This window comes from Ascaphus truei, chromosome 1 (genome assembly GCF_040206685.1).
Source record: "Ascaphus truei isolate aAscTru1 chromosome 1, aAscTru1.hap1, whole genome shotgun sequence".
Classification (NCBI taxonomy): Eukaryota; Metazoa; Chordata; class Amphibia; order Anura; family Ascaphidae; genus Ascaphus; species Ascaphus truei.
The window spans coordinates 273269696-273296199 of NC_134483.1; the positions used below are offsets into that span (position 1 = coordinate 273269696).

Sequence of the window (26504 nt, forward strand, 5' to 3'; positions counted from 1 at the left end):
AAAAGCCTCAAACTTAATTTGCAAGCTCTTTTTTTTTTTTTTGTAAGGCAGTCATTGCGTCTTTTACATTTTCAGAACATTGTACCGACATAGATGTTAACAAAGTGGTCAATGCTTTTTATCTATTCTATCAGTTCCCTCAAGCGGTTGATGTTAACATTGCAGAAGTTTACCTTTGCGCCATGTTTATGTAGAACCTCCACAACATCATTATGTGCCCTTTCCGCAGCCACGTGCAATGGTGTCATGAAACTAAGAGAGAGTGAAGGAAAAGTCAGTCAGAAAATAACAAAATAAGCTTTTAACTAAAAATATTTATCTTCGAAAATGTATAAAAGCCCTCTCAAACATGTTTTTGGGGAAAAACAGAGCATTTTAGCTCCATAGCAAACCGCGATCGGCGGTAGTCAAAGGATTTTGACTTTTTTTGGCGATCGGTGCGCAACGTCAGCGGCACGTGAGCGGTTCAGCCAATGAGGGTGAACCGCTCACAGCCACGCCCACCATCGCCCTCCCTTGGTCTCCGGCATCAGAGTGCAGGAATAGCAATAGCTACAGCTGATGTCAGCGGTTGCACAACCGGTCGCAAAGCCAGTACTAGAAGTGCAGCCTAAATCACCCAAATTTAGGCTGCGTCCCCAGTACGTTCGGGCGTGCACTGTGCGAACAAGCACCGCCCCTCAATTAGGCCGAGCCCACTACGTACCTGGCGCGCATTCGGCAGCCGCACTCCAGTACAAGTTTTTGCGAAGACAGGAAAACTGTCTTTACAAATTGCGACGGAGGGCTGGCCACACACCCGCCGGCGGTTCAGCCAATGAGGGCGAACCAGCTGCATGAGATCATGGCCACGCCCCTGCAAAACACCCACCATGTCCCCCTGTCGCAGACTCCTGCATCTCACCTGAGGACCGCAGATCGCGGTTTGCACGTGTCGCCCCCACCAGGTGCGCGTGCTACAGTGCAGACTGGGACCGTGGCCTTAGATTTACTAGGGGCCTCTGAATGGGAAAGTGTTTGTCAACAAAGTTTTCTTTACCCTTAGCCCAGGGGGGTTTGGCCTCTAAAAGCTTGTGTTGAACACTCAGACAAAGGGGAGTGGCCAGAGGAAACCAAACTCCTTCCAAGTCTTTGTTCACATATGTTTCTACTTAGCCTTCCTTATAGAGTGTAAACTACTTGAGAAAGGTTCTCTACTAACACAATTGTAATCTAGTATGTAACTGTTACATATGCCCATAATTATATGCAGGGCTCAACAAATCCACCCGCCTGTGGCGAGTTGAAATTACCAGCTGGCGAGTTTGACAGCAGAGGAGGACGGCGGGCGGGCGGCAGCAGAAGACGACCACGGAAACGGAGCAGGGCAGCAGAGGATGTTGACGGCTGTGGCGAAAGAGCATTGAGGACCACTGGAGCAGAGCAGAGGAGGAAGAGCACGCGGCAGGAGAAGAGAACAGAGAACTTCTGTAAAGACTTCCGGGTCAGACTCGTCCCCGGCCGTCCTCATGTGCCGCTCACATGGTCCTCAGTTCTCTTCTCTTACAGCGCGCCGTCTTCCTACTCTGCTCCCGTGGTCCTTCTCAGTTCTCCTCTACTGCCGCTGCCCTCATCTACTTCCCTGCTCCACTGAAGCCAGGTAGGTGAGAATATGAGAAGGAGAGGGGTGAGAACATGAGGAGAGCGGTAAGAAGGGGTGAGAGAGGAAGAGAAGGAGAGGGGTGAGAGAGGAAGAGGAGAAGGAGAGGGGTGAGAGGAAGAGGAGAAGGAGAGGGGTGAGAGGAAGAGGAGAGGGGTGAGAGGAAGAGGAGAAGGAGAGGGGTGAGAAAGGAAGAGGAGGAAAGTGGTGAGAGAGGAAGAGGAGGAAAGTGGTGAGAGGAAGAGGAGGAGAGTGGTGAGGGAGGAAGAGAAGGAGAGGAGTGAGAGAGGAAGAGGAGGAGAGTGGTGAGAGGCAGCGCACGCCATTAAAAAAAACATTTTTTTTAAGAGGACGTGTCACTTTCTTGTTTGGTGAGTAGCTTTTTGTATAATTTGTCAAGCCCTGATCATATATTGTCTCTAACTGTCTGTGTCTAACTAATGTCTGTAAATTGAATGTAGAACCTCTGCTCATTTAATGTAATCATGTATTCTATTGTAGGAGCAGGGACTCCTTCCTTAATGTTACTTTTATGTCTGAAGCACTTATTCCCATGCCCTGTTATTTATATTATTTGTTATTTATACGATTACAACATGCATCACTACTGTGAAGCGCTATGTACATTTATGGCGCTATATAAATAAAGACATACAATACAATAGTCATAACTTGATGACATACTTGAAAATGAGCGATAACTCGCAATGTATTACTTCCTGATAAAACAGTTTATACATAAAGTAAACTTTGGTCCTAGGAGAGACTTGACCCTTTATGAACACGACTTCTATTTCATTCCAAATTCTAACAGCAGTCCAAGAAACGGGTACAGTAATTATAACCAGACTGCAAAAACAACACATTATTTCAAAAACAGATTAAAAGATAGGATAAAAAAAAAATATATTGTACAAATGAAACGAAATAATTTTCTTATATTTGTTTTTGGTAAGTGTGCAAAATCGCTGTCATTTTAATGGTTTTGCTAGCTATTTATAAAAAAATTATGCGATTTGTGAATATTAAAAAAATGAATAAACTATATAAAATGAAAAGGCTGAATGTGTGTGCGGACAACTTTTTCTGAAGCTTCTGTACTACTGACAATCAAAACACACTAACAAAATAACAATTTATGAACGTACTCATTATACGAAATACAAGCAAAATACATACTCTTTGTTTTTCTCGTTCACATTGGCTCCTTTCCGGAGCAGCAACTCTGTTATCTGTTTCCTTTTCGGGTGTAAGGAGGCCACCGAACAGTGCTGCAAAAATAGCCGATATATAAAGAAAAAAAATAATAAAGAGAAACAACAAGTAAACACATACATAAACCGTCCAATGGCACACACAGATTTTGCAGCGTTTTATGATATCATCTATGTCTTCATTATATATTCCAAAGGTGCCTGACTGCAAAGCGCACAGATGGAATCCTTCAGCCATTTATCAAATGTCTGGCTCAGATACACAACGCGCTGAGCAAAATGCAAGAGGGTGATCAATGGTAAATTATGCTCCTCTGAAAACAATTTCGATTTTATAACTGCAGTGCCAAGGATGAGCAATGCCGATGTCATCTAGGCGAGCAAGAAGCCAGGGAATAAATCGTCTGCTTGGTACACCGGGCTGAAGGCACGCATCGCTTCCAGAAAACAAACTTTCTGCTGGCAGTAAAAAGCATAGATCAAGTTAACGCATTGGCCCAGCAAACCTTGTGTTTTTTCTTTTTTAATACCAAGGAAAAGATCTTTTGATAAAATACAATTAAACAAAAAAAAAAAAACGTGCTGTAACTTGAAATGCACCGACCCTTACGAAATGTGCCATGCTGGTTTCCTATAGTGTTAACTCGCACTGGCTATAACTCACTGTAACAAGCAATATAATAAGCGCCATTTTCCAAAGAACATGCTTTGTTGATATTTGAAGGGGGTAAGAATGCATTTAGGACAGAACTTGTGTTCATCAGGGGACCTAGCGGTATTTGGGTCTGTATTTATTAATACGTAGTGAAGGGAAATTTTTTTGTGGTGCAGTTACAAAGCTATGTAGGTCCCTGCTGCACAATGGCGATAGCAATGCAGAAACAGTACTATCACGCCTCCGCAACAAGAGGAACTTTGCCATCTGTCCTCACCAATGCTGTCTCGTGTGACTGCGGCTGCTTAAAATTGATGATCTCCAAAGCGAGTGTCTTTTTCACTTTCGCCAGGTCTGCCTCTCTGGCAGCTTGCAGCAAAGAATGCCCTTTGAATTCATCTGCAATAGAATAAGAAGTTTTTTATCAAGAACTCCTTTTTCGTTTAAAATGCATAAACAGAAGAAGAATGGTGTTTCCAAGCCAGTGGCAGACATGGGTGAAATAAATAAGTGATGTGAAGAGAAACAATCTTTTCTGGAAGGACTTGCTATCTCAAGAAATTGCTGGCATGAGGAATCTGAAGCCATGTTAAACGTTTGCACTTAACTATATGCTTCTTAAATTATTTTAAAATAAATGTAGTCACACTACTACATTAAAATATGATTACCAAAAAAGTACAAACAGGCTGGGTGTGTACAGTCCCAATTCCTTTAAAAAACGAGGTTCTAATTCTCTAAAGTGTTATATGCAAACAGACAATTTTTTTTTTTGTAGCCCACATACTTGAGCCAATAACCCTAAATGCATCTTAACATGACCATCATGATGGACAAATAAAAGATAGTAAGTGGTATTTCCCAGCACAAAATAGCCCCCCCCAAAAAAAATTCAAGAGGCAGATCTTTCTGATTTGCACTCAGATTGACAGGAAGAAAACAACTCATAATACAAATCAGAAAGATCTTTGAGTCTTTTTAATTATTGTGGCATTACTGTACACCATAATATAGATAGTAAGTGGTATTCCCCACAGCAAACAATGGGGAAACATCACTTGCTATCTCCGATACGTAGAGGAGTACAGTACGTGGAAGTGACTCCTCACTCCTCCGTGCACCAGGTATAGACCTGAATAGACCTGAATCTTTTGCCAAGTCTGTTTTGATAAGCGAGTGCTGTCTGGGCAACCTTTTTTTGGCAGCAATAAAAGAGGTTGCAACATAATCTCGGCTTTCTATAGGAACAATGCAGATGCCAGAACTCTAAACTGCTACATAAAACCATAAACGGCAGCTTCCTTCAAACAGATCATTGCTTCAGTAAATAGCTCTGGACGAAGATGTCGAAAAAGCAGACTTCAACAAATCAGAATGCTGTTTGTCCTAACTCTTAACATCTGTATTAAAGTGGCACTGATTTTTACCAAACTAAAAGACATTACTAAAGAAATACTATTTTTTGTTCTCTCAGTACAAAACCCAGCTACTCATCATGCGGCACACATTAATAATACATACACATATGGGTGACTCGTAGGGCCAGTGTGGATGAGCAAAAGAGAAAAATCTTTCAATATATAAGATCTCATAAGATTGTAAAGCAACCGTCTGACGCACTTTCCTCATGCAAATAAGATATCACCCCCAATGAGGCATCAGGATACATACAAGTCAATCTCTCCTTGAGCTCCGGAGTAGGAGCCATGTCAACAGCGCTCTTTCCATGGCAGTTGACCAATGTTGGATCTGCACCATGGCTCAGCAACAATGAGCAGACTTCTACCCGGTTCTTGGATGCAGCCTCATGCAACGGTGTGAACTGCCAGAGATCCATGGCATTAACGCAAGCCCCATGCTGTAAGAGGAAAGATGTTTACCAGGCAATGTGACAAAAACATTTAAACTTGCTACGCTGTTGGCAAATAAACTATACAATAGCTAGTAAGAGGTGTACATTTAAATGGCCACATGGATTAGGTAATCTCATTATCTACTGTTTTACATGATTTTGCTTGGAAAAACACAACCTCAAATTCTGTTACACTCTGAAGAGGCTAATTCAAACAGACTTGTACATTGAATGTGTAATACACACCTAAAACTTGCAATAAGGGGAATGCACCAAGTCAAATAACATTCATACCTATTTAGTGAAAAAATACAAAGCAATTTTTTTATGATTCCAATTTTATCACATTATGAAAATGTAAATTGTACATAAAATCTATGTGAATGATACAGCATCAGTTTTTAAACTACTGAATAAGTCTAATTTATCATTGAAATCTTTAATACCACAAATGAAGTTTAAAATATTTGTGGCCATGCTATACGAGTAAACAGGTACAGTACAGTATATGAACAACAATCATGTTTAGAAGAAAGCAATTGAAGGAAGAATCAACTCACCTTAAGAAGTAGTTCTGTGACCTCAAAGTGTCCATATGAGCATGCATTGTGCAGGGGCACAAGTCCACTACAAATCAATCATACATGTATCAAGTTAGAGACCAAAAGAACACTTTAAAAGATTAAGTTAAAAATGTCCGTTTACAGATTAATAAGCTAAAATTGGTTATGGTGCCCAAACAGTTAGGATGGCCTTGTTGCAGTTAAACATAATAAAACCTAATGTAGCACACTAAATCAGGGTTTCTGAAACTGTGGTCCATGACTTGGAAGGTAGTGGTGGACCCCAAAGCTGCGGTCTCTTGCAGTCCCTGACTTGTCTATCACTGCCAACACAAACCTGATTTTTATTTCCAGGTCCAGCATTTAGTGTATGTTAACGATTTATGTTGTTCCACTACATGATTATTAGTATCGTGGTCAGTGATAAATAACATTTTGAGAACCCTGACAATTTAAAGAAATGTTGTGATTTTAGACACTCAGGAATCTATGCATCAAGACAAAAGCAGAACAATTCTGGGGTGAAAAAGTGCTCTGTATGCAAAAAACTGGGAAAACAATCCCATGGATTTAAAAAGGACTTTTGTCCCATGATTGCCCTTTTTTTCCCATTATACATAAATCTCAAATTTGTCAAATGTGTCAGTCGCCAAATTTACAGAGACCCAACTTCCCTGACATATAAATCTGGAGAATTTTTTTTTTTTTAAAGCATATTTTTTTTTATAGCTGTTACCAAGAAAAGTGATGCATCTTCAAAAGCAATTATCTGCGTACTGTTTAGAAGTTGTAAATGTTTAGGAGCATTTGGTAGAGTATTTCCAGGAAAGAAATGATAAAAGTATGTGAATATGCCCTCCAAACAAGATTACTATATTTCAAATATAGCATTTCGTGAGCGGTGTGCAGAATTTACTTGTTTATTTTTTTCTTCATCAATACAGTTTCTATCCATGGGTCATTAACCAGTTTCTGAGGGGGGGGAAGGGTTGCACTCCTAAACAGCAAACAAAACAGTACATCTTATTGCAGCACATAATAATAATAAAATGCACTTTCTTTTTAATACAAACTTATTCACTCAACTCTCAAACATTATTACACATGTATGAAAAAACTCTTGAACCTTTTCAGTGTGCTACGAATGTACCTAGTGGGTTATGAGAGCTGGCACTGCAGGATCAGGTATGTTATGTACTGTCTGCACCCCCGTGTAGCTGGCAGCGCTATAAATTGGCCTCTTGAGCTTAAATAACTCAGATCACCTAAAGTGATTTGAGCTATTTACATGAAAAAAAGTTAAAAGATTTATTTTTCCCGAAACTGAGCGTTTCCCCTCCTCCCACCCATTTACATTCAGGGGGTCTCTTTTTGGCCAAAAATGTATGTAAGCCTGTATGAGTGTAATCAAGGAACACTGGGCAGTGATATTTAGTATTCATTTTAATTAAGGATTCAATTTGTTGGTGATATTTGGAATATAAGGAAATTAAGTAGGTTTTTTCCCCTCCATAATTCTATCATTTTATTTACATTACATGATATGCAAGCCATGTGCTGAACCCCAACCCCCCCCCTCCCAAATATATACCGTTACATAACGTTTTTGTAAGTACAAAGTTGATCACAGGAATCATACTTAAACAAACATATCGCACATTTTAGAGAAAGTGCTTGGCCTGGCATGTGCCAACTACCCTTGGCAGTGAGAGGGCTAAAAAAATATATATTAAATGATGCACGGTGTAGAGTAATTATTATCCAAAGTCAATGCTCAAAAATATATTGTTAATTGCGGAGGTTTATTATTGAAATGATTGCAGAAAAGACAAAAAACCCACACATGCTGGGATTATCTAAGCTCCAACAGAGTGTAGTAGTGCCTTGTTCCCCATTAACTAGGATTGATTTATATTGCAGGTAAGGCAAGGTAAACTCCTCAGAGTTTAGTGAATTCTCCTCAAGAAAATCCTTTTTTTTTGTGCCAATTTTGGTCCTTACCCAGTATACGGTGAAGCCAGCTCTCCATGGCAGTGAAGCCACTGAGTTGAATTCACTTGAATAGAACGCACAGTGCTCCCCCACAATGAGATGCGGCTTCACAATATACTAAATAAGGGCCTCTGGTTTTTTTTGTTTTGTTTTTAATCGACTCCTTCCAAAAGTTGGCATGCACTTGAAGACCCGTTCAAGAGACAATTTAATTAGCTTAGTTGCTACTTTGTCATGAATAAAAACCCATCACTGGATGTACGCTTTCCACACAGCATCTAATGACGTTGCAACTTGCAATTTAAAATTAAATTATTCAACTTTAAACAGCAAATATCAAGATGCTTGGCATGGTAGAGAAAAGGAGCACATTGTTACTTTCTGCTTCTACTATTTTGAAATTATTAGAAAGTTGCGTTACTACTAAAAGTGTAGTTGGTGCACTTTAACTGTATGCATTACTACTCTGGCAATAAGTGCATTTATTTGGGGGGTTTTGCTTGGGGTATTTGCAGCAGGTTCCTTTTCATAGGAAGACTGTTTAAATCCGTATTGGATGATTTCCAATGACAAGTAAAAAACAAAGATCCTGAATATCTTCGAGAATACTTTGCTTCACCTAATTATTCTCTTTAACCATATTAAAACAATAAATGAAAATAAAAGTGATAATGTTTAATGCAATCACTGTTTTTTGTATACATTTTACTTCCCATAGCTTTTTAAAGCCGCTATACTTCTTCAGAATCATTATGAGAAGATTTAAAGTCAGATTACAAATGTATATTTTCATCCCAGCAAAAAATATTTTAATACATATTTATAGAGCACACAGAGCTCTAAGCTCACTACACCGTAAGAGCAATACACAGCTATACTTTCACATTAAAGCTCAGTACCCGCCACATTTAGCAGATGAGGAAAACTGCGTGCTGTTACTGTTGACTGATTTATAAATGACCTTAATGCTTCCGATTTGAAGAGGTCAGCAAAAGCCAGCTACTAAAAACACAACCCTGATAAACTAGACTCCTGCACAGAATGTTTTTGCAGCAGAGCAAGATAAAACACACAGTATTTGTGCGGGCAAAAATAAATAAAAATACAAGTTTTGCCAACCGTGCGAATATTCATTTTATAACATACTACATGGCAGTGCCGATTTGCACAAATGAGTTCAACAGTTTTGAACTAACATACACAAAGTGTGTGCAATATTGAGCTGGATGCTCAGCCTGATAAAAAGACACAGGGAGAGGTTCACTAAGCTTTGATGGTATCGTAGCTCAATCCCGCGTTAACTGCCACTCAAGTCAACGGCAGTAAATGCTGGGTCGAACGCAGACACTCCTTATCAGAGCTTTGTAAATCCCGGCTAATGTGGTCATTGCGTGTCTGGAACTAGGACACTGTACATACAGTTTTAATTAACGTTGAAGGTATCCCCAACATAACTGTATTAAAACAGAACTCAACAATCTGCTAAATAATTATATTTGTAATGGGTAGATGCGCAAACAGATTTAATGAATTAAGGCCGGGGTGGGCAAAACTTTCTGAGGTGAGAGGAGTTGCCACGCTAAGAGGCCCGGCGCTCTTACCCACAACAATTTAATTAAATGCCGGTGGAGCGCACGGGGCCTTTGTATGTCCCTTGTCTACGGTGGCATCTGGCAATACGTCGGCATAACACGGCCTCATGAGGCCTCAGGGTCACGGCAACATGACGTCAAATTACGACAGAAAAACGCCAGAGAAAAGGGGCACAAGCGGGGGGTGGGGGTGGATGAGAGAGGTTTCGAACAGACATGGTTTAAAAGTTTGCGCACCCATGATTTAAAGGTACAACGCCTCGTTCTAAAATGTATATGTTGGATATGCCAATCACAGCGGGTGTAATTAAAATACGATAGTAACGATCAGGGCACTACCGCATGGAAACTCCCTTTGAAGACAGGCAAAGTTACTGTGCTCTGATCAGCACTATCGCAGTAACGTTTACAGTGCCGGGGGGCTGGGGAGACTGCCTCTGGCATTGTGTGATCGCTCCTGGATTGATCACGACACGGCTGGTGTCTGGATGCCGGAAACGGAAGGGGCACCACTTGCTTTTTGATTGGACTGTCCTTTCTGTCGTAGCGGACAGCCTGATCTGGCCCCAGAAAATGAGCAAGTGCCAATGACACACCAGGTAGGTAAAGGTTAATGACTGATCCCCATACAGTGTCTGCAACGGGAACGCTAATTATTTGATTTAAAATGACAAATAATTTTCAGTGGTTGTCAGGGGACAGTGTCCATGATGGAGAGCCTAACTTTAATGATACAAACTTTATTAGCCATATTACTAAATGATGAAATGAATAAACGACAGCATATCATAACATTTTATTTATATTGAGATGGAGGGGATGCTCATAAACTATTAAACTGAAAGTTGCAATGTTTTATTATGACCGTTTATGGATTAACACATGCCTGTATTTTTACAGCACCTGATATTGGCAAGTGGATAGAGTTCACAGACAAATGTAAGGTGCAAGACACGGCCCCTATTCTCTTGCTTACCCTTTGTCCTTTGCATGAACATCGGCACCATGTTGAAGCAGCAGCTGGACGATCCGCACTCGGTTATAACCTGCTGCTAGGTGTAAAGGTGTAGACTGGAATCAAGACAAAATAACAACCGATTAACACTTTCAACCAACGTTGTTTTGCCTTTTGTCAACAAGTCACCTAATGATATAAGATCATTAAGAACCAAATTAAACTAATGGTAGCTAAATGTCGTACAGGATAAAAGTAAATGTTGGTGCACAACCAATATCCGACAAGTAGAAGTATTTTAAATTACTTTTATAAATATTAAACCTTAAGGTTAGGGTGGGATTTACTGCTCCTACACTATTTCTGTTAAAGCTCTTGCCTGTCCCATATATTTCTACTTGGTCATGCTCGCAATGTAAATAAATCTGCTCATCTTATCAATAAGGTAGAGCAAACCAGTTCTATAATCATCCCCCCAATATATGTGAAATTCATGACCATTTCCAATCTAGATTAAAAAAAAGAAGAAAAAGCGCCCGATCCTAGTGTGATGCCAGTGGATAAAATTGTATATTTTTTGACGATAACAATATGAAACTTAAACAGCCGTGAATTTTGAGCGTTGTATGGAGTAAACTCATGCCCCAACCAACATGTTCTCCTGAATGCCGCTCCGCCCAGTCTATCGTGAAATATCCTCCTCCAGAATCTCCTCTATTGGTTTCGCTCCTTAGGTAATCCTCCGGCAACCCGCAGTTTGCAGAGGAGAGTTCCTGATCTTTTGGAGCTCTCAGTGCTCCAGGGCAGACCGCAGCCTCCTCCTCGTAGTTCACTCAAAGCTACTTGCAACACGTGACCCTACGTGCTTCTTCAGACTTGGCTGATTTCATCAGGGGGTGGGGGGCATTAGTTTACTCATACAACGCTCAAAATTCACGGCTGTGTGAGAGTTTTAAATCGTTATTGTCCAAAAATATTAAATTTTATCTACTGGTATCACACTAGGATCAGGCACTTTTTCTTCACTTTTTTCTATTCAGGTCACGTAGAGGGAGGTTTGTTGTACCCAGGAAGAAGGCTGCCAGTATCCAAAGGATCCATTAAGGTTAACCCATTGGGGTTAGTGTTACTGGACGTTTCGTTTTATATGTTTTTTTGGACTTTACTTTTTTACTCTTTTTTATAGTATATATTTTTCTATTAATATTGTCAATACATATTAATACATATTGTCTATTTTTGGGTTTATCAGCATATTATCGTTTGATATATGAATCATTAATAGACACACGCACTTTTTTTGTTAAATAAGAGATATGTAATCAATTCCAGAAAACTGTAAAAAAAATATTTTTTTAAATAATCGGAACAAGGGGGTCCGAGCTACCAAGATAATTACCGCGGTAGTTGCTGGTATTCCACTGTCAGCCAATAATAAACCTCAACCAATGACGTTGCAATTTTCTATTGGCCCGTGGACCCCACAATATTTAACGGTAATATGGTTTATCCATAAGGGAGCCCAATACCTGCAACTACCACTGTAGTTATTTTGGGAAATTGGGGGTCCTCAACAATGAAAATAGCATGGTTCAGCACCACCTGGTTCTTATCAAGCAAACAAACAAAAACCCTATTAAACTCTAGAAAAGATTGCTGATTTAACCCATTAAACTGTAATTATTCAATTTGGTGCTTAATCTCTGCTTTATTAGTCAGAAATATTTGCGGTCTCTCTGTACAATTTACTTAAATTAAAAAAGTGACTTGTTGACAAAAACTAAATAAATAATGAAATAAACAAAAAACATGGCACATTATTAAGAATGTCAATATAGCCTGGGCAGAATTTGTCATGATCGCAGTTCTTTTGTACTAAATTAGAACCCCCCCAGTAAATACCAGACTCCTTTAAGTTACAATTGTAAGCAAGTTAAGTGACCTGTAAAAGGTCGCCCTATGAATCAAGGGCTCACTTTAATTACCAATTACACTGGGTGTTTGCAAGGGTTAGCAAGAGATCCATGTCCATTTCTACAACTCACTGCCAACACCACCTTTGGGATACGTTTCATCCATAGTTTCACCTTCAATGTTTTAAGTAAAACAAGCACAGTGAAGGTTATACCTTATCATTAAATTAATGCACAGGAAAACCTTTGAAGGGGTTCTTTTCATTAATATCTGTTGGCATGCATCAGCCTTCAGGAACAGTTCCAGTACAGACATTGCATTTAATTAAACCGGGTTCAACAACATCTCGTCACAACACAGACTTTCCGGGATGTGATGCAAATGTTCTCTAGTATTTTAACTATCTACCATAGAAAATGATTGCGTACTAATCTTTAAACTGCACATTCTGTCTTTACAGCGATGGGCAAACAGTAAGCGAAATATAATAATGCTACTTTTTAAAATTGAGATATTTAGATTTCTACACTATAAATCTGGTAATGGAATTGTATGCGTCCCTCACCTTAGCCCAACTGCTACTCTAATTATAAATCAACGTTAACTTTGTGTACTATAGCTCTCAATAGGGACTCCGTAAGGATCCGTGGCTGAACTGAAGTTATGCAAGAATTTACATAAAATGCATAACTTTAACAGCAAGAGTACCAAGCTGAGCAAGCAGTTTTTCTTTTGATTGTCCCATTCCCTCCTATGGATACAGTGCAAGCAAAGCTACTTGCATATCTTATTCAATCTGGTAATCTGTATTTTTGGAAGATCTCTAAACAGCAATACCATTAAAAATAAATAAATGTATATCTTTCTTATTTGAAAGAAGGGAACCACCGGAGATTAACCGCTGCACTTCAAGCTACAGGGACAACCTGGGTACGGAGATATTTAATTTTTAAATTCCATTACAATAATGTTTGTCCAGGGAAACTTGCCCACTAGGGTCAGTCAATGGAAAGGCAACATCATTAGATGACATTGCAGCTTTCATCTGGATAACCCCATAGCAATCTTTGGGGGGGTTTTGTGCAAGTATTGGCAAACTTAAGACATGTCGTATCTTGGTAACCAGGGAATCCCTGGAGTTGCAAGTGCTGCATTAAAGAAAAAACGATTTATTTTGGATGGTGTGTAGAGGGTTGCAGCTTTAATATGCAACTATTTATCTAGTACAGTGTTTGAAATGTGTTAACTGGTCAAGGCTGAATGTACCTCAAATATTAAGTATGGTATTTACCTGTTTAATATTATCTATCAGCTCAATAACAAAAAAGGTGCTATGTCCCGAAAAATCTGTGAAGTGTGTGGAGAGTAAATTCTTGGGATCTAGACCTGTGGCCAGGCATATTGGCATGTAAAGTAAAGATTATTTTTCCTATATTTTGTATAAAAAATTGTAATAATTAAATGTTGGTTTAATATTTCAACATAAATGACCACCTGTTGCTGCCACAGATCTGTTTTAAATGGATTGTTGTTTCAATGCATCAGATTGGGAGAATAGAATAAACGGGCTTTCCGTGTTACACTATCGGAACATTTCTTAAAGCAGCAATACAGATTTCACTTTTTATTTTTTTACTACAGGATTGAAGCAGGGGTCTCTGGAACTGAATAGTGTTAATTTCAGCTCCGGAGACCCCCTACTTCCAGAGATACTTCCCTCCGTAGCAGTATCTTTGCAGTCAGAGAAACAGTGTGCCAACACAGCAGTGCGCAAACAGGAGGGCAGAAGAATTTGTAGGGGCGGCACGGGCAGTTACAAAGGCCCCACACTCTTCCCCGGCATTTAATTTAAATGCCGGGGGGGAGACTGGAGGCCTCTGTAACTCACTTACCTGCTTTCTGCGTGTCTTCGGTGACGCGTCACCACGGCAACACATGACCTGCGACATAATTTGACGCCGAGTCATTGGGGGGAGGGGGGCGCAGCTCAAGAAGTTTGCGCACCGCTGTGCTAACATACAGTAATGGCGGTGTTCAAATGTCCCACATCACACGGGCCAATAGGAAGCAGCGATGTCATCTTGTGCGACTTCCTATTGACCCGTGTGACCGGGACATTTACACTAAAAATGAGATTAAGAGTTCAGCTCCTGAGACCCCCTGCTCCAATCTTGTAATAATTTTTTTTCTAAATAAATAAAAAGTAAAACCTGTATTGGTGCTTTTAACAGTACTTATCTTTCAAATGAAATCCTGTACAATATACCATATAAATTTCTGTAACAAAGTCCTCCAGCTGCAAAACTGTAGCAATACTGGCACAAAAAAGGGAGCTTGTTTAACAAAATCCCATTACTTTTCTTTGGTAATCTTGTTGGGGGGGGGGGGGGGGGGTATTTATTTTGGCAGCTGGGAGATGAAAAACAAAAAAACCTTTTGTATTTGTTTCAAATTGGGATATGATGAATATTTTTGCAAAATGAACATGGTACAACCACAATAAAAAAAAAATTGACCACATAATTGAAAAAGACAGAACCTTCAACAGCTCGAATCCAATGCAGTAGTTTGTAACTAGTGTTCCGCGTTTTCAGTATTTACCGATTTGCACCGATAAATTACCAGGTTTTTTTTTATTTATTATTATTACTTTTTACTGATTTACATTTGTTTATCAATCCAGTCAATATTTTTTTTCTGGGTACTTATTTCTGTTAAACGCTAACGCCTTACACGGATGTTGTGTGTCCTGCAGCTCTGAGATTGAAGCAGTTCCTGTAAAACACAACAGACAAACGGTGGAAGACTGCAAATCAAGCAAAGTAATATGATTGGTTTACGTCACAATCTGGTTGTTGCAGTACAAATAAGCATAGAATCAATTACTTCATTTAAAAACAGTGAACAATGTTGGGTTTAGACAAATATCATCATGAACTGTAGTAATATATGGTATTTATTTCTTACAGATTCATTTTTTAACCCAATTGCATCTCGAGATTTAATGTTTGGAAGATTAACACTGAAAAATACCTGGAATTTTTTTTGGGGGGAAATAAAAGCTGAAAATGCGGAACACTGTTTGTAATATACAGACAGACACCGATCACAGTCTCACTGACCAAGCCTATAATTATGAATCTTCCTTGCTACATCCAGCATGAACTATATTTTTGAATGTCTACTTGAAGCCTTTGACTCAAAACTGGTGATTGGTGTGGCCTTTAGCTCCACAATAGCCTACAGAATACCAAAAAAGCAGTTGCAGTGCAGTTACTCTGTTTGCGTCCAATTCTCTAACAGAAAGACAGACCAGGGGTGGTCAACCTCAACCCACAAATTAAAAACATTACAGGGAAACCTTATGCATGTTAACAAAACTTTTGAAAATGAATAACATCTGAATAACTTCTTTAACAATTAAAAAAAAATCAAATCAATCTAAACAAATCAAATTAAAATTGAAGTTATTCCCCATATTTGTTTTGTGAGCAGACTTTCTCGGCAGTGAACTTTGTCAATACAGATCTGTACTTATTTTTAATAGAAGCTCATGTGGGTAGTCTGCTTCTGTTAGTCTCTAAAAACAATTATAGTATTGAGAAACTGACATGCATTTGAATTTTAGTATTTCATGTTTTTTCTTCTCATCATTTTATTGTAAAATGTTAATGTTTTTATTATATTTGCTTACTTTTTACATTATTTGGTTTAAATTTTAACTATCAATTTAAACTGGATGCAGGGGGCAGTAGATCAGAGGCGGGTCAAAAAAGAATTGTGCCCATTTATTGGCTCGTCTGGAGACAAAAAAAGAACAAATAAAAGTTGGCTACCCGTGACAGACAAACTTCATTATAAGGAACCTTCATAAAAGTCAACTGATTTAGTAAAACACATACAATATATCTGTTCCAAGAAAGAATATGAAACAATGTTAAATATAACTGAATGCTTTAAACTGGCTAAAGTCTTTTTCTTTGCTTAGGAAATAAAAAAAAACATTGGGACTCTCCAGTGCTTCCTGTCCCAAGTGCCCACTAGCCTAGTGGTTGCGGACTTGCATGAGATTTAAGAAATCTCGATAGCATGGACCGCATCATCCGAAAAATCAGCATCTTACTAGATGCAAACGTACCGCTCCCCCCCACTTATCACTTCTAAAAATGTTAAATATATTAAAAACAGATTTTTCAATTATCAAGAATTATAAAAAAAAAAATCTGTTTTAATTCATTTTTAACTGTCATAAAGGGTGAAAGTGATGGAAGCAGTGTACTGTAGGTAAGAAAGGGTGAAATGCAGACATGGAGAGGGGAGGGTTAAGGGTATGGGGAGGTTTAAGGGTCCGGGGGAGGGGAAGGAGAAAGTGGTTAAGGGTTCAATGGGGGAGAGAAAAGGGTTAAGAGTCCCATGGTGAGGAAGGGGTTAAGGGTTCCAGGGGGCTAGAGAGGAAGAAGTTAATGGCCCCAGGGGGAGGGTGGGGAAGGGGTTAAGTGTCCATGGATGGAGGGGTTAAATAAATGAAAGAGATGTGCCTACCTTTTACCGCTGCCTCTGCTCTCACATGCTCTTTATCCCTATGCTGCTATAAGCTCCTCCCCCTCCCTCAGAGTCAGTAGCAGGGAGGGAAATATCGCGATGCCAGGTCATCTCCCATATCGGAACACTGGTAGATTCGGTTATCGCGATATTTTGATATATCTCGCACAACCCTATGTGGGGAAGGATCTTACTACTTGACAAAGGGAACTAAGTAGCAGTAAGTATTTTTAAATAGTTTTTAATTTTCGTATAGCAAAGAAAAAAAACACCACTTGTGAGCAAAGTCACGTCTCAAGACAGGTATGCAACTCTGCTTTTCCCCTTTATCTCTTAGCATACAATGCTTCCACTTCAGCCAGGGATTCTGGTAAAGAGAATACTGCGTTTACAACCACACCCTCATTTAGAGGCCCCTAAATAATGTTATGTGTAATTCCCACAAAAATAATGTTATGTGTAATTCCCACAAAAATAATGCTGCCACACATTTGCTATTAGCATGGTTTGATTTGTTCAAGGAAGCCAATTAGACAGGTACATTCTCTCACATGGTTTTCTGGCTACCTACGTGGGATTGGAGCAGTCGGGGCTAACAAATATTTTGGGAATCGCGACACTGCAGATTTTGGAAAGTTTAAATGTCATTCTCTCTAGCAACTTGGAGAAGTGGAAGAGCAGAATACAAAACAGCGTCTCGTAATTTATGCAAGCAGCCACAAATTTGATGCATGCATCCAAACCACTATTTGAAGATACCTCAGTAAATGTGACATTTATTAAAAACCGTGCATTTGTTTAGTGCCCCCCACACGGCTATTTACTTAAAATGTTGAGCACGCAGGATTGCTGCTTTATACCTCATTTTCTGTTTATTCATTTATATTGGTTTTGTATTCTTCAATATTGAGCCTAAACATGTTACCGTGCAGAAGGAATTTAAAGTGCTCATTACAGACTTGAAGACAATTTTTTCCAGGATGCTTTGCTTAGTTTTCCAATTAAACAGATGGCGGCAGTTGTTACTTTTTTCTTTTTCTACATTTTTTCTTTTTTTTTTTTTTTAAAGAAATCCAGCTACTAAAAGCTGACAAGCTGTGGACTAGACTTAATATACTGTACGTGGGCACACACACACTCATACTTAAAAGTGGGTAAAGAAACTTAATTAGAAACTGTACATATGTCAGCGAATACCACAGATTCCCACACACTTTTTTTCACTACTCTAAAGCACTTCTAGCCATTTTATTATATTACGGAATTGTATAAATCAGAAAAAAAATATGTAATCTTGTTCTGAGGCACACTACTCATAACATGGTTGCATCTGCTGTTATGCACAAGGTAGGACTATACAGCAGCAAAAACAAAAAGTACAAAGTTATCTATCCTTCACTACAAATAGTCTCCTACAGATGTACTGTAGTGACTGATATTATACTTGCTTGCACGTTAGGAGATCATTAATCATTAATTTCCCTTTGATTTCTGGTGCACATTTTGACTTTCTGAATGGAGCTGCTCTGAAATATTGCGTTATAGATTCTCTGTCCTGATGCGTTAATGGGTAAAATAATGGCGTCTACATTTGTATCAGTGCTGAATAGGGCCACAATAACTCGCGTGTTGCTGGCCCCTCTAAATATAGAATGTATATTCCTAATCTTAAATCCACGCCATGAGATTCCACTTAATTCTGTCTCCAAATTCACTAGAAATTGATTGGAATTAGAAGACAAGGACGGATGTTACCTCATGACAACACTAGTCTAATGCAGGTCTTGGGTAATTATGGACATTGGCTTAGACGTCGTGTATCATATGCAGAGATTCAATGTAGGGTATTTTTGCCATTGCTAAACTAATCATGTGTAGTTGCAATGACTTCCATGTTATCTATAATCAAAAGGATAGTCTATCCATATCGCCTTAAATAATTAATTTCAGAAAGCGCACATACAGAAAACCATGTTCATTTTTCATTGAAGGTAAAAGAAAGTTCAAAAATTAAAATGAACATGAAAGTCCTTGAGCAGACATGCACTGAATCAAACCTCTGATAGATGTCCTATAGCACAATTAGAGGTAGCATAATGTGTTTTCTACATTATTTGAGGGGTTATACCTTTAAGGCGCAGGAATTCCTTGGGATCTTGGTATGAATGTTTGAGGCGTATGGCAGTATAGGGGTTGGCTGTGTCAAGTTTGCATTGTGCTATGCAATGCACATTTGCAGCAAAAACTACTAATACTATACCTTGTATTTAAAATACTATGGGGCCTATGCAGAGAGCAGCGCTATTTCGAAATTCGCCATTTTTTGGAGAAAATCGCGCAGAAAGCAGCAGAAAATGGCGAGTTCCGAAAAACGCGCCAATTTTTCTTTTCTATTTGTAAAACTCGCCTCGCGGCTGGCGAGAACCTCAATCTCGCCAGTTTAAAAAATATCCGTATGCAGAGAGGCGCGAACGGCATCTAGCGGCTGTTCGCGCCAATAAAATGGCGCGATTGTCTCCGTTTTGCCTCGCCAAAAAAAACTGCCGCTCGCGGCCATTGCAAAGGGAAAAAAAAAGGCGCGAATTTGTTTTAACACATTTCTGAAGCGCGCATCTCGCCAATTTAAACTCGCCACACGCATCCATGTTAAACATAGCAGAATTCGCACTTTTCTGCATATGGAGATTAAAACGCTCCAAAAAAGCTACTTTTTAATAAATTCGCCAATTTTAAAATTCGCTGCTCTATGCATAGGCCCCTATACCTTGTATTTAAGTATGCCCTTCTACAGTGTGTGTATGTATGTATCTACAGACCCCATTACATAGCTACGACTATAGGGGACCCAACGGGTTTTAAACATGGGTAATTGTGGAGAAAAGGAGTTGAAGACCAGGCTACGAAACAAGATGACAGATAGACTTTTCTGGGATCCAAACTTGGAAAGCTTAGGCCAGTGTTTTTCAACAGTGGGTCCTATGAACCCTTGGTTTCCCACGGGCATCCCTGAAGGGTGGACATACAAAAAATAGTCACTCATAGCTCAAAGAATAGCGAAAGAGAAACTAAAACTTCCATTAGTTCCATAGTATGATAATATATATATGCAGAGATATGCAGAGATATGCAGCGGAGTGAGCCCAAAGGCTCTACGAGCACAACTGGAGGGGGATATGCACAACAGAAGAGAAATTAATTACCTCTGGAGCCCCTTTCCAAATTGAAGTTCCTTATCTGTCTCTCTGAAGTCACAGTGCAGCGTTTAGCAGCTCCAAATGAAGCACCGTCTCCTTGTAACCAGGTAGTATGAGTCCCGTGTACCGAAGCCTGCTCTCCAATCAGAAGTCAGGATGCAAAGAAAAAACGAGGGATTGGTTGAACAGCGAACCCAAGATGAAACTCAACAACTCACCGGGTAAGAACAAAAATAAAAATAAGTTTATTAAACTACATGATAAAAAACATAATGGGGACAAAACAGGGGGATTCTCCTCCCACACTAACAGCTTTCTTAAGAAGTAAAGCTCTGCTGGCGTGAAATGCGTGGGAGAATCCGTTTTGTCCCCATTATGTTTTTTGTTTTTTTTATATCATGTAGTTTAATAAACTTTTACATTTTTGTACTTACCCGGTGAGTTATTGAGTGCTTCTTCTTGGGTTTGCTGTTCAACCAATCCCTCACTACTTCTTTGCATTCCTGAAGGGTTCCCTGCAATTTTCAGGTTATTTGAAAATTGGACCAAATACAGACGCATTTACAATACACCTGATCTCAGACCCAATTAGAGAGAGTTGGGAATACTTTACAAATTAGAGAGGGTTGGGAATACTTTACAATGTATCTGATCTCAGACGCTATTGGAGAGGGCTGGGGTTCCTCACAATACACCTGATCTCAGACACCCTTTTATAGAGTTGGGGATCCTTAAAATGCATCTGATCTCAGACTCACTATTAGGCCGTGCCTATAGTGCCGTCGTTGGCGACGGCGACACGGCGGGTGACGTCACTCGTCGCCACCGGCGAAATTTATTTTTCGCCGTGCGGGCCGGGTCGCAGGATTCCGGCAATTTGATTTGTTCAAGGGCCGTCACGTGATGCGACGGCCCTTGAAAAATCAAATTTTGCTGGCTTCAGGTTTTCGCTCCGTCGCTTGTCGTGTGCACTATAAGCGCACGCGGCGGCGGCGGCAATGTATTTGTTTTCGGGCGACGTCGCGTCGCCAGCACTATAAGCGCAGCCTTAGAGAGGGTTGAAGTTACTCCGAATTTTATAATACAATTATATGGTTCCTTAACCAAAACAGGGCTGAAAACCACTATCTTGGGCTAATATAAATAGCCATAAACAATTCAACATAGCCAAGATTAGGAATCTGCTACTAATGTCTCTTTTCTAAGGATATGCGATTCTCTAACATTTATTTTTAAAGTTCACTTTTTTTGAGAAAGAAAAACAATCTGGGACTTGTGAGGTATCCTTTATCAAAATAGGCAAATAAAAGAAACCAGTAGACAAAATAGCACCTTTAGACTAAGATAGTTGCATTTTACTCCTTTGCACGCTCTCCCAAGGAAAAAGCCATTTCATATCTCACAGTGGCTGCTTTAAATTACAGTGAAATAAGTCTGAAAATCCAGCCGTTCCAAATCTGTATGCTTGAGTTAGTCCGCAACTAGCAATCCAATTATTTCCATCCAATATCTCAGTTTTCGATCAATGATAGGCCACAGCTCCAATTTTCAAACACACAAAGGACAATAGGGAATCAGGCTCTTTCCCATGCTACAGACTTGTCTTGCTAGGTGCAGCGTGATTAAAATAAATGACCATGCAACACATAAGAGACATACATGAGAGAAAATAATAGTTACCTGAACAGTTTAAGGTGATATCATACAATATTTGGCCAATCTTTGAAATAAGGCCTGCTACCCTTAAACTTTGAAAGAATTGATCATCCATTGGAAAGGGCAATGGTGAATGGATTCTACATTGATATTTTTAATTTTAACATTTGTACCATAGTTTAAACCAAATTGGCAACATTACTATTGTATATATCACGTTGTGCAACACAGCCTGCAGGGACATCCCCTGCCTCCCCCCGGTCGGATGCTTTCTGCCTTCTAACCCTCAGCCTGTCACACAAGCATGTGGGAAGTGGAGCTACAATTGGGGAGGCTTACAAGCAGAGTGAGAGAGGTGAGGTGGAGGAGAGAGTGGAGGCGGAAGGGCGAGACAGACAGAAGGGGGAGAGGGAGACAGACAGAAGGGGGAGAGGGAGACAGACAGAAGGGGGAGAGACAGAGACAGACAGAAGGGGGAGAGACAGAGACAGAAGGGGGAGAGACAGAGACAGAAGGGGGAGAGACAGAGACAGAAGGGGGAGAGACAGAATGGGGGGGGGGGGAGATACACAGAAGGGGGGAAACAGAAGGGGGAAGGGAGACAGAAGGGACACAGAGGAGAGAGAGAGGGTAAGAGAGGGTATGAACAATGAGATCAGCGGTCTGAGGGAGGGAGAGATGTTATAGGAAGCGGTTATATGTCAAAACAGTATATGCAGCCCTTTTAGGGCCTGACGTGCCACACTTGTGGCCCTTTATGTGCATCTTGGTGCCCACCACTTTTATATATGCTACATCATCTAAAATCTAATTAAGCTTCAGTGTTTAATACGATAGTGTTATTTATAAATATAATTTATTTGCACAAATCCCTGGCCCATAGATCTACATTTTTTTTGCCTGCTCCACAAGATATACTTGCTAAAATAAGTAATGGTAAGGAGGTCCTTCAACCTACATGACCGATTGGTTCAGAGTCATTTTTGTAGATCTATCAATAAATCTAGTAGGACTAGTGAATCTTCCCCAATGTGGTAATTCAAGGCAAAAAGACAAGATTATTTTGGGATAATACAGCCTGTCAACAATATATTAAAGAGTTTATCAATTGTTTCTCCACTGTAGTCATTTATGGATTGGTTTGCCATTGCGGTTTAATATATGTTGGAATAAGGGCATTATGTAGGGGTGTTTTAGAACACGTATGCAACATTAACACTGCTGTTAAGGACAGTAGGAATGGGAAAAGTTAACTAGCATGGCTACACACTTTCTATCTGCACATAGTGCATCACCATCAGGTTTAAGAGTATGGGGCAACCAGAAAATATCAATGGGAAGTAGAGGTGGTAATATGGAACAGCTCCTACTAAAGAAGGAATCTAGGTGGATTTAAACCTTAAATTGTGTTGTTCCCAAGGGACTCATTAAGGAACTCCTGTATGTAGAGGGAGAGGGGGGTTGGCCCGGTATTAAGGGGGTGCACCCCATATGGCCACCCCCTGACCTCACCAGGAAGGTACGGGGTTAACTGGACTGCGGTCCAGGAATGTGGTTTACACCTTGTCATGTCACGAAAATGTATGTTGCCCTGTTCCCATGTTTCATTATAATCCTGTATTTTAAAAATGTTTTAAAGTGCATTTCTGTATCTCCGGTTCTGGAGGTCGAAGAGAGTTGAAATTTGGCCAATATGTAGAGTCACTGTAGGCATTAAAAACTGGCAAATTTTGACTCACTGGGCCCACCAGAACGGAACTTATTAATATGTGAAGATATTAAAGTGTATGGTATTTTGGATCTGCTCTGAAAATGCAGACTCCATCTGCTATGCTAATAGGTCAGGAAGGGCAGCCGGATGATTTAGCATAAGCCCTGTGATCAAAAGTTAACTGCCCTGATTGTTTACACTAGGAACCAAGTACTGATCAAAAGACTGCCACTCTAAATGTTTACCTGAGGGTGGAGAAGCATCAAACTGGAGTGGTTTGTAAGTGTTATATCTACACCTACAAACAATGAAGATCCTGCCAGATACTTCATTTGGTAGACTGGTCATCGCCCGATTTAATTATGGGGCTACAGAAATAAGACCCTCAGAGTCCCAGTACGCGCATGGGCTAACTAGCTGGGGGGCATGGGTTAAACTGTGTCTCCACGTTAGGGATTGGATACAGAAAATTGTTCACCAATAGTCTGTATTCAATGTTAAGAATAGGGTTACAAAGGTATATAAACTGTGTCAACCCTACAGTTGTTGTTCTTCTGATTTCATCTTGAATGTCACCGGATTGCTGGAGAATTGCTAGCTGATACTTCTCCATTCCCCAACCCTAAGTAAGTGTTACCTTCTTGCCTGTTAATTGTACTATATTGCTGTGTTCACCTTCTTAAGGAATAAATATATTTTATTATATCTAAGGCTCGTTCAGTTCAACCCAGATATTTGGTGTTTATTATATCTTGTCATAAGTTACCGTGACACTGCATTCTACATTTATATGAGTATTATCATGTGGGTGTAAAATTGAGACCCCGTTTAGATATATTGTATGATCAATACAACATCATTGGTTAACTATTAATTACAATTAATGATTATATATAATCTAAGCTAGGGATCTGAAAGGATATCCACATATTTGGGATATAATGATGGAGTGCACAAATTAAGCCACACCCCTCATGAAGCAAAGTGAGAAACGTACGTCGGGTCGCAGTTGAGAGCAGCATGGAGTCTTTGGCTTCTCTATCTTCTGACTCAATCTTTCGAAGTATTGACACACACACAGGTCTTTTGGAACTTCTACTGCTCATGAACAACTATTTGCGGACTATGCGGTGATATTCAAGGAATGTCTTTCCGTTATCCTCACTTTGTCCCTGTAATAAGCTATATTGTGTGATGTGATATGTTGTCCTCTCTTCATACTTTTAGCATTTAGTCTGCATATTGTGTCATTTTTTTTGTACCTGGGTACTGTTACAAACTCATTCTGTGGATCCTTTTCCCTAATGAAGGTTTTCTCTTTACTGCATTAATTTCTAATAATTAATAGATGCAATTATTTAATAAACAATTATTAGTGTAATAGAACAATATATACTACTAAATAGATTTGTTATCATGTGTGTGCACTAGATTTAGGTTTTTAATTCTTTTAGATTTATGGGCCGTTGTCTATTGTGGCATAATACCTTTTTTTTAAATCTGGTTGATATAAGTGTGCCCCGTTTCTTGTAAGATTTCTGTATCTCTCCTTTGTACAGCTCTCTGTACTAGTGTCTACTGCCAGACTACAATGATGTATTATTGGAACACGTAAACTATTCCCAATCGCCTTTTGCGTATCAACGCTCCTTGCATTATTAATGGCGTACAGTTTGATTTTAGTTTACCAACAATGATTACATTAAAAAATATATTGTTACCTTTGCAGCGCTTGGTGTGTAGTCATGGGGAAGACCTCGGTTTGACTCAAGAAATCTAATTCTAAGTCACTTTGCTTTTAGCATTTTTATATGTTTGCGTTCACACATTAAGCAAACTTTGACATACAGGCTGCTATTCATTGTGCTTCAGTCTATATGTGCAATGCTAGCAGCTCCAGGACTGAAGGGATTATTGAGAAGCAAAAATTAATTGCCATGTGTAAAAGTTCCTCAAGATGGCACAATTTTATAATTGCACAGAAGTAATGCTTTATGGCAACATACGACTCAAATTTGTGTCTACTGAAGCTACAGTAACTTGCATGGGTATTACTAGAACTGTTCTATGAGAAGGCATGTGTGACTTTGGATCCTAATTTAGTGCCACAAGGCATTTTAAAGCATTTTATCAAACTTAACTTTGAGCAAAATGTACTGTAAAAACAAAAACTATGACTCACTCAGACGGGGCTGTAACTTTAATATACAGGGTGCATTAAAATACAACTGAACAGTGCAGCAGACCCTTTTCTAATTCCAGTACCTGATTATGAAATCAGCACGCATGTCAATAGCTCCCTGACATTATCTGTCAAGTCTGCAATCTACAGGAACAATTTCTTTAGCCAATAACAGATCTTTTCTGTGACTTTAAACATTCAGGGAAATGGCATTTTTCTAGATAAGAGAACATATTTGGCATGCATTCAGGGGGATCATGACAGTGCTGTTGGAGCCTTAGTTGAGAAAAGAGATTTATTTAAATCTGCAATAGTGGAGGCTGCTCAAGGAGCTAGTTTAAAAAAATAATACTGTATTTCCTCGAATATAAGACGCCGTCGATTCTAAGATGCACCCTTGGTTTAATAAAAAACATTTGGGGAAAAAACCCCACTATATTAAATGTGCAGAATTCCCCCCCCCCCCTTTTTTTTCAACTAGCAGACAATAGCATACACTTATCTACACTACTCTATGCTGCGCTGCGGCTACGCTGCCGCTGAGTGCATTTGGCAAGATCACTTCAGTGATTCCCAATAAGTACGGCAACACTCACGCGTACGTGCACGTACGCTCTCCAAAGCTCAGCGCTTGGAGACACATGGAAATTTGATTTCCAAGCGCTCAGCAGGGTCACATAACCCTTCAATAACCAATGGGGAGAGAGAGGCAGGCAGAATGGGGAGAGAGGGACAGACCCAGAATGGGGGGACAGAGGCAGACAGAATGGGGATGGAGGCAGACAGAATGGGGAGAGAGAGGCATTATGGGATGAGCGGATAGAGAATGGATGGATGGGGGGA

At 39.7% G+C, this 26504-nt stretch overlaps 1 protein-coding gene across 5 annotated transcripts in view; it reads right to left on the minus strand.

Annotated features, from left to right (window-relative positions):
- The window catches only part of TNKS (tankyrase), a 276669-nt gene that overhangs the window by 76363 nt on the left and 173802 nt on the right, over window positions 1-26504 (minus strand). For 2 of the 5 annotated variants that reach the window (XM_075604188.1, XM_075604177.1), the window contains exons 6-13: window positions 15110-15151; window positions 10484-10578; window positions 6840-6920; window positions 5921-5987; window positions 5180-5366; window positions 3786-3907; window positions 2819-2910; window positions 174-252 (exon numbers count right to left, since the gene is read on the minus strand). In XM_075604188.1, coding sequence (XP_075460303.1) covers window positions 174-252; window positions 2819-2910; window positions 3786-3907; window positions 5180-5366; window positions 5921-5987; window positions 6840-6920; window positions 10484-10578; window positions 15110-15151 — 765 coding nt within the window. The remainder of the gene's footprint in view (window positions 1-173; window positions 253-2818; window positions 2911-3785; window positions 3908-5179; window positions 5367-5920; window positions 5988-6839; window positions 6921-10483; window positions 10579-15109; window positions 15152-26504) is intronic. The other 3 variants (XM_075604197.1, XM_075604205.1, XM_075604215.1) reach the window with 3 other exon arrangements.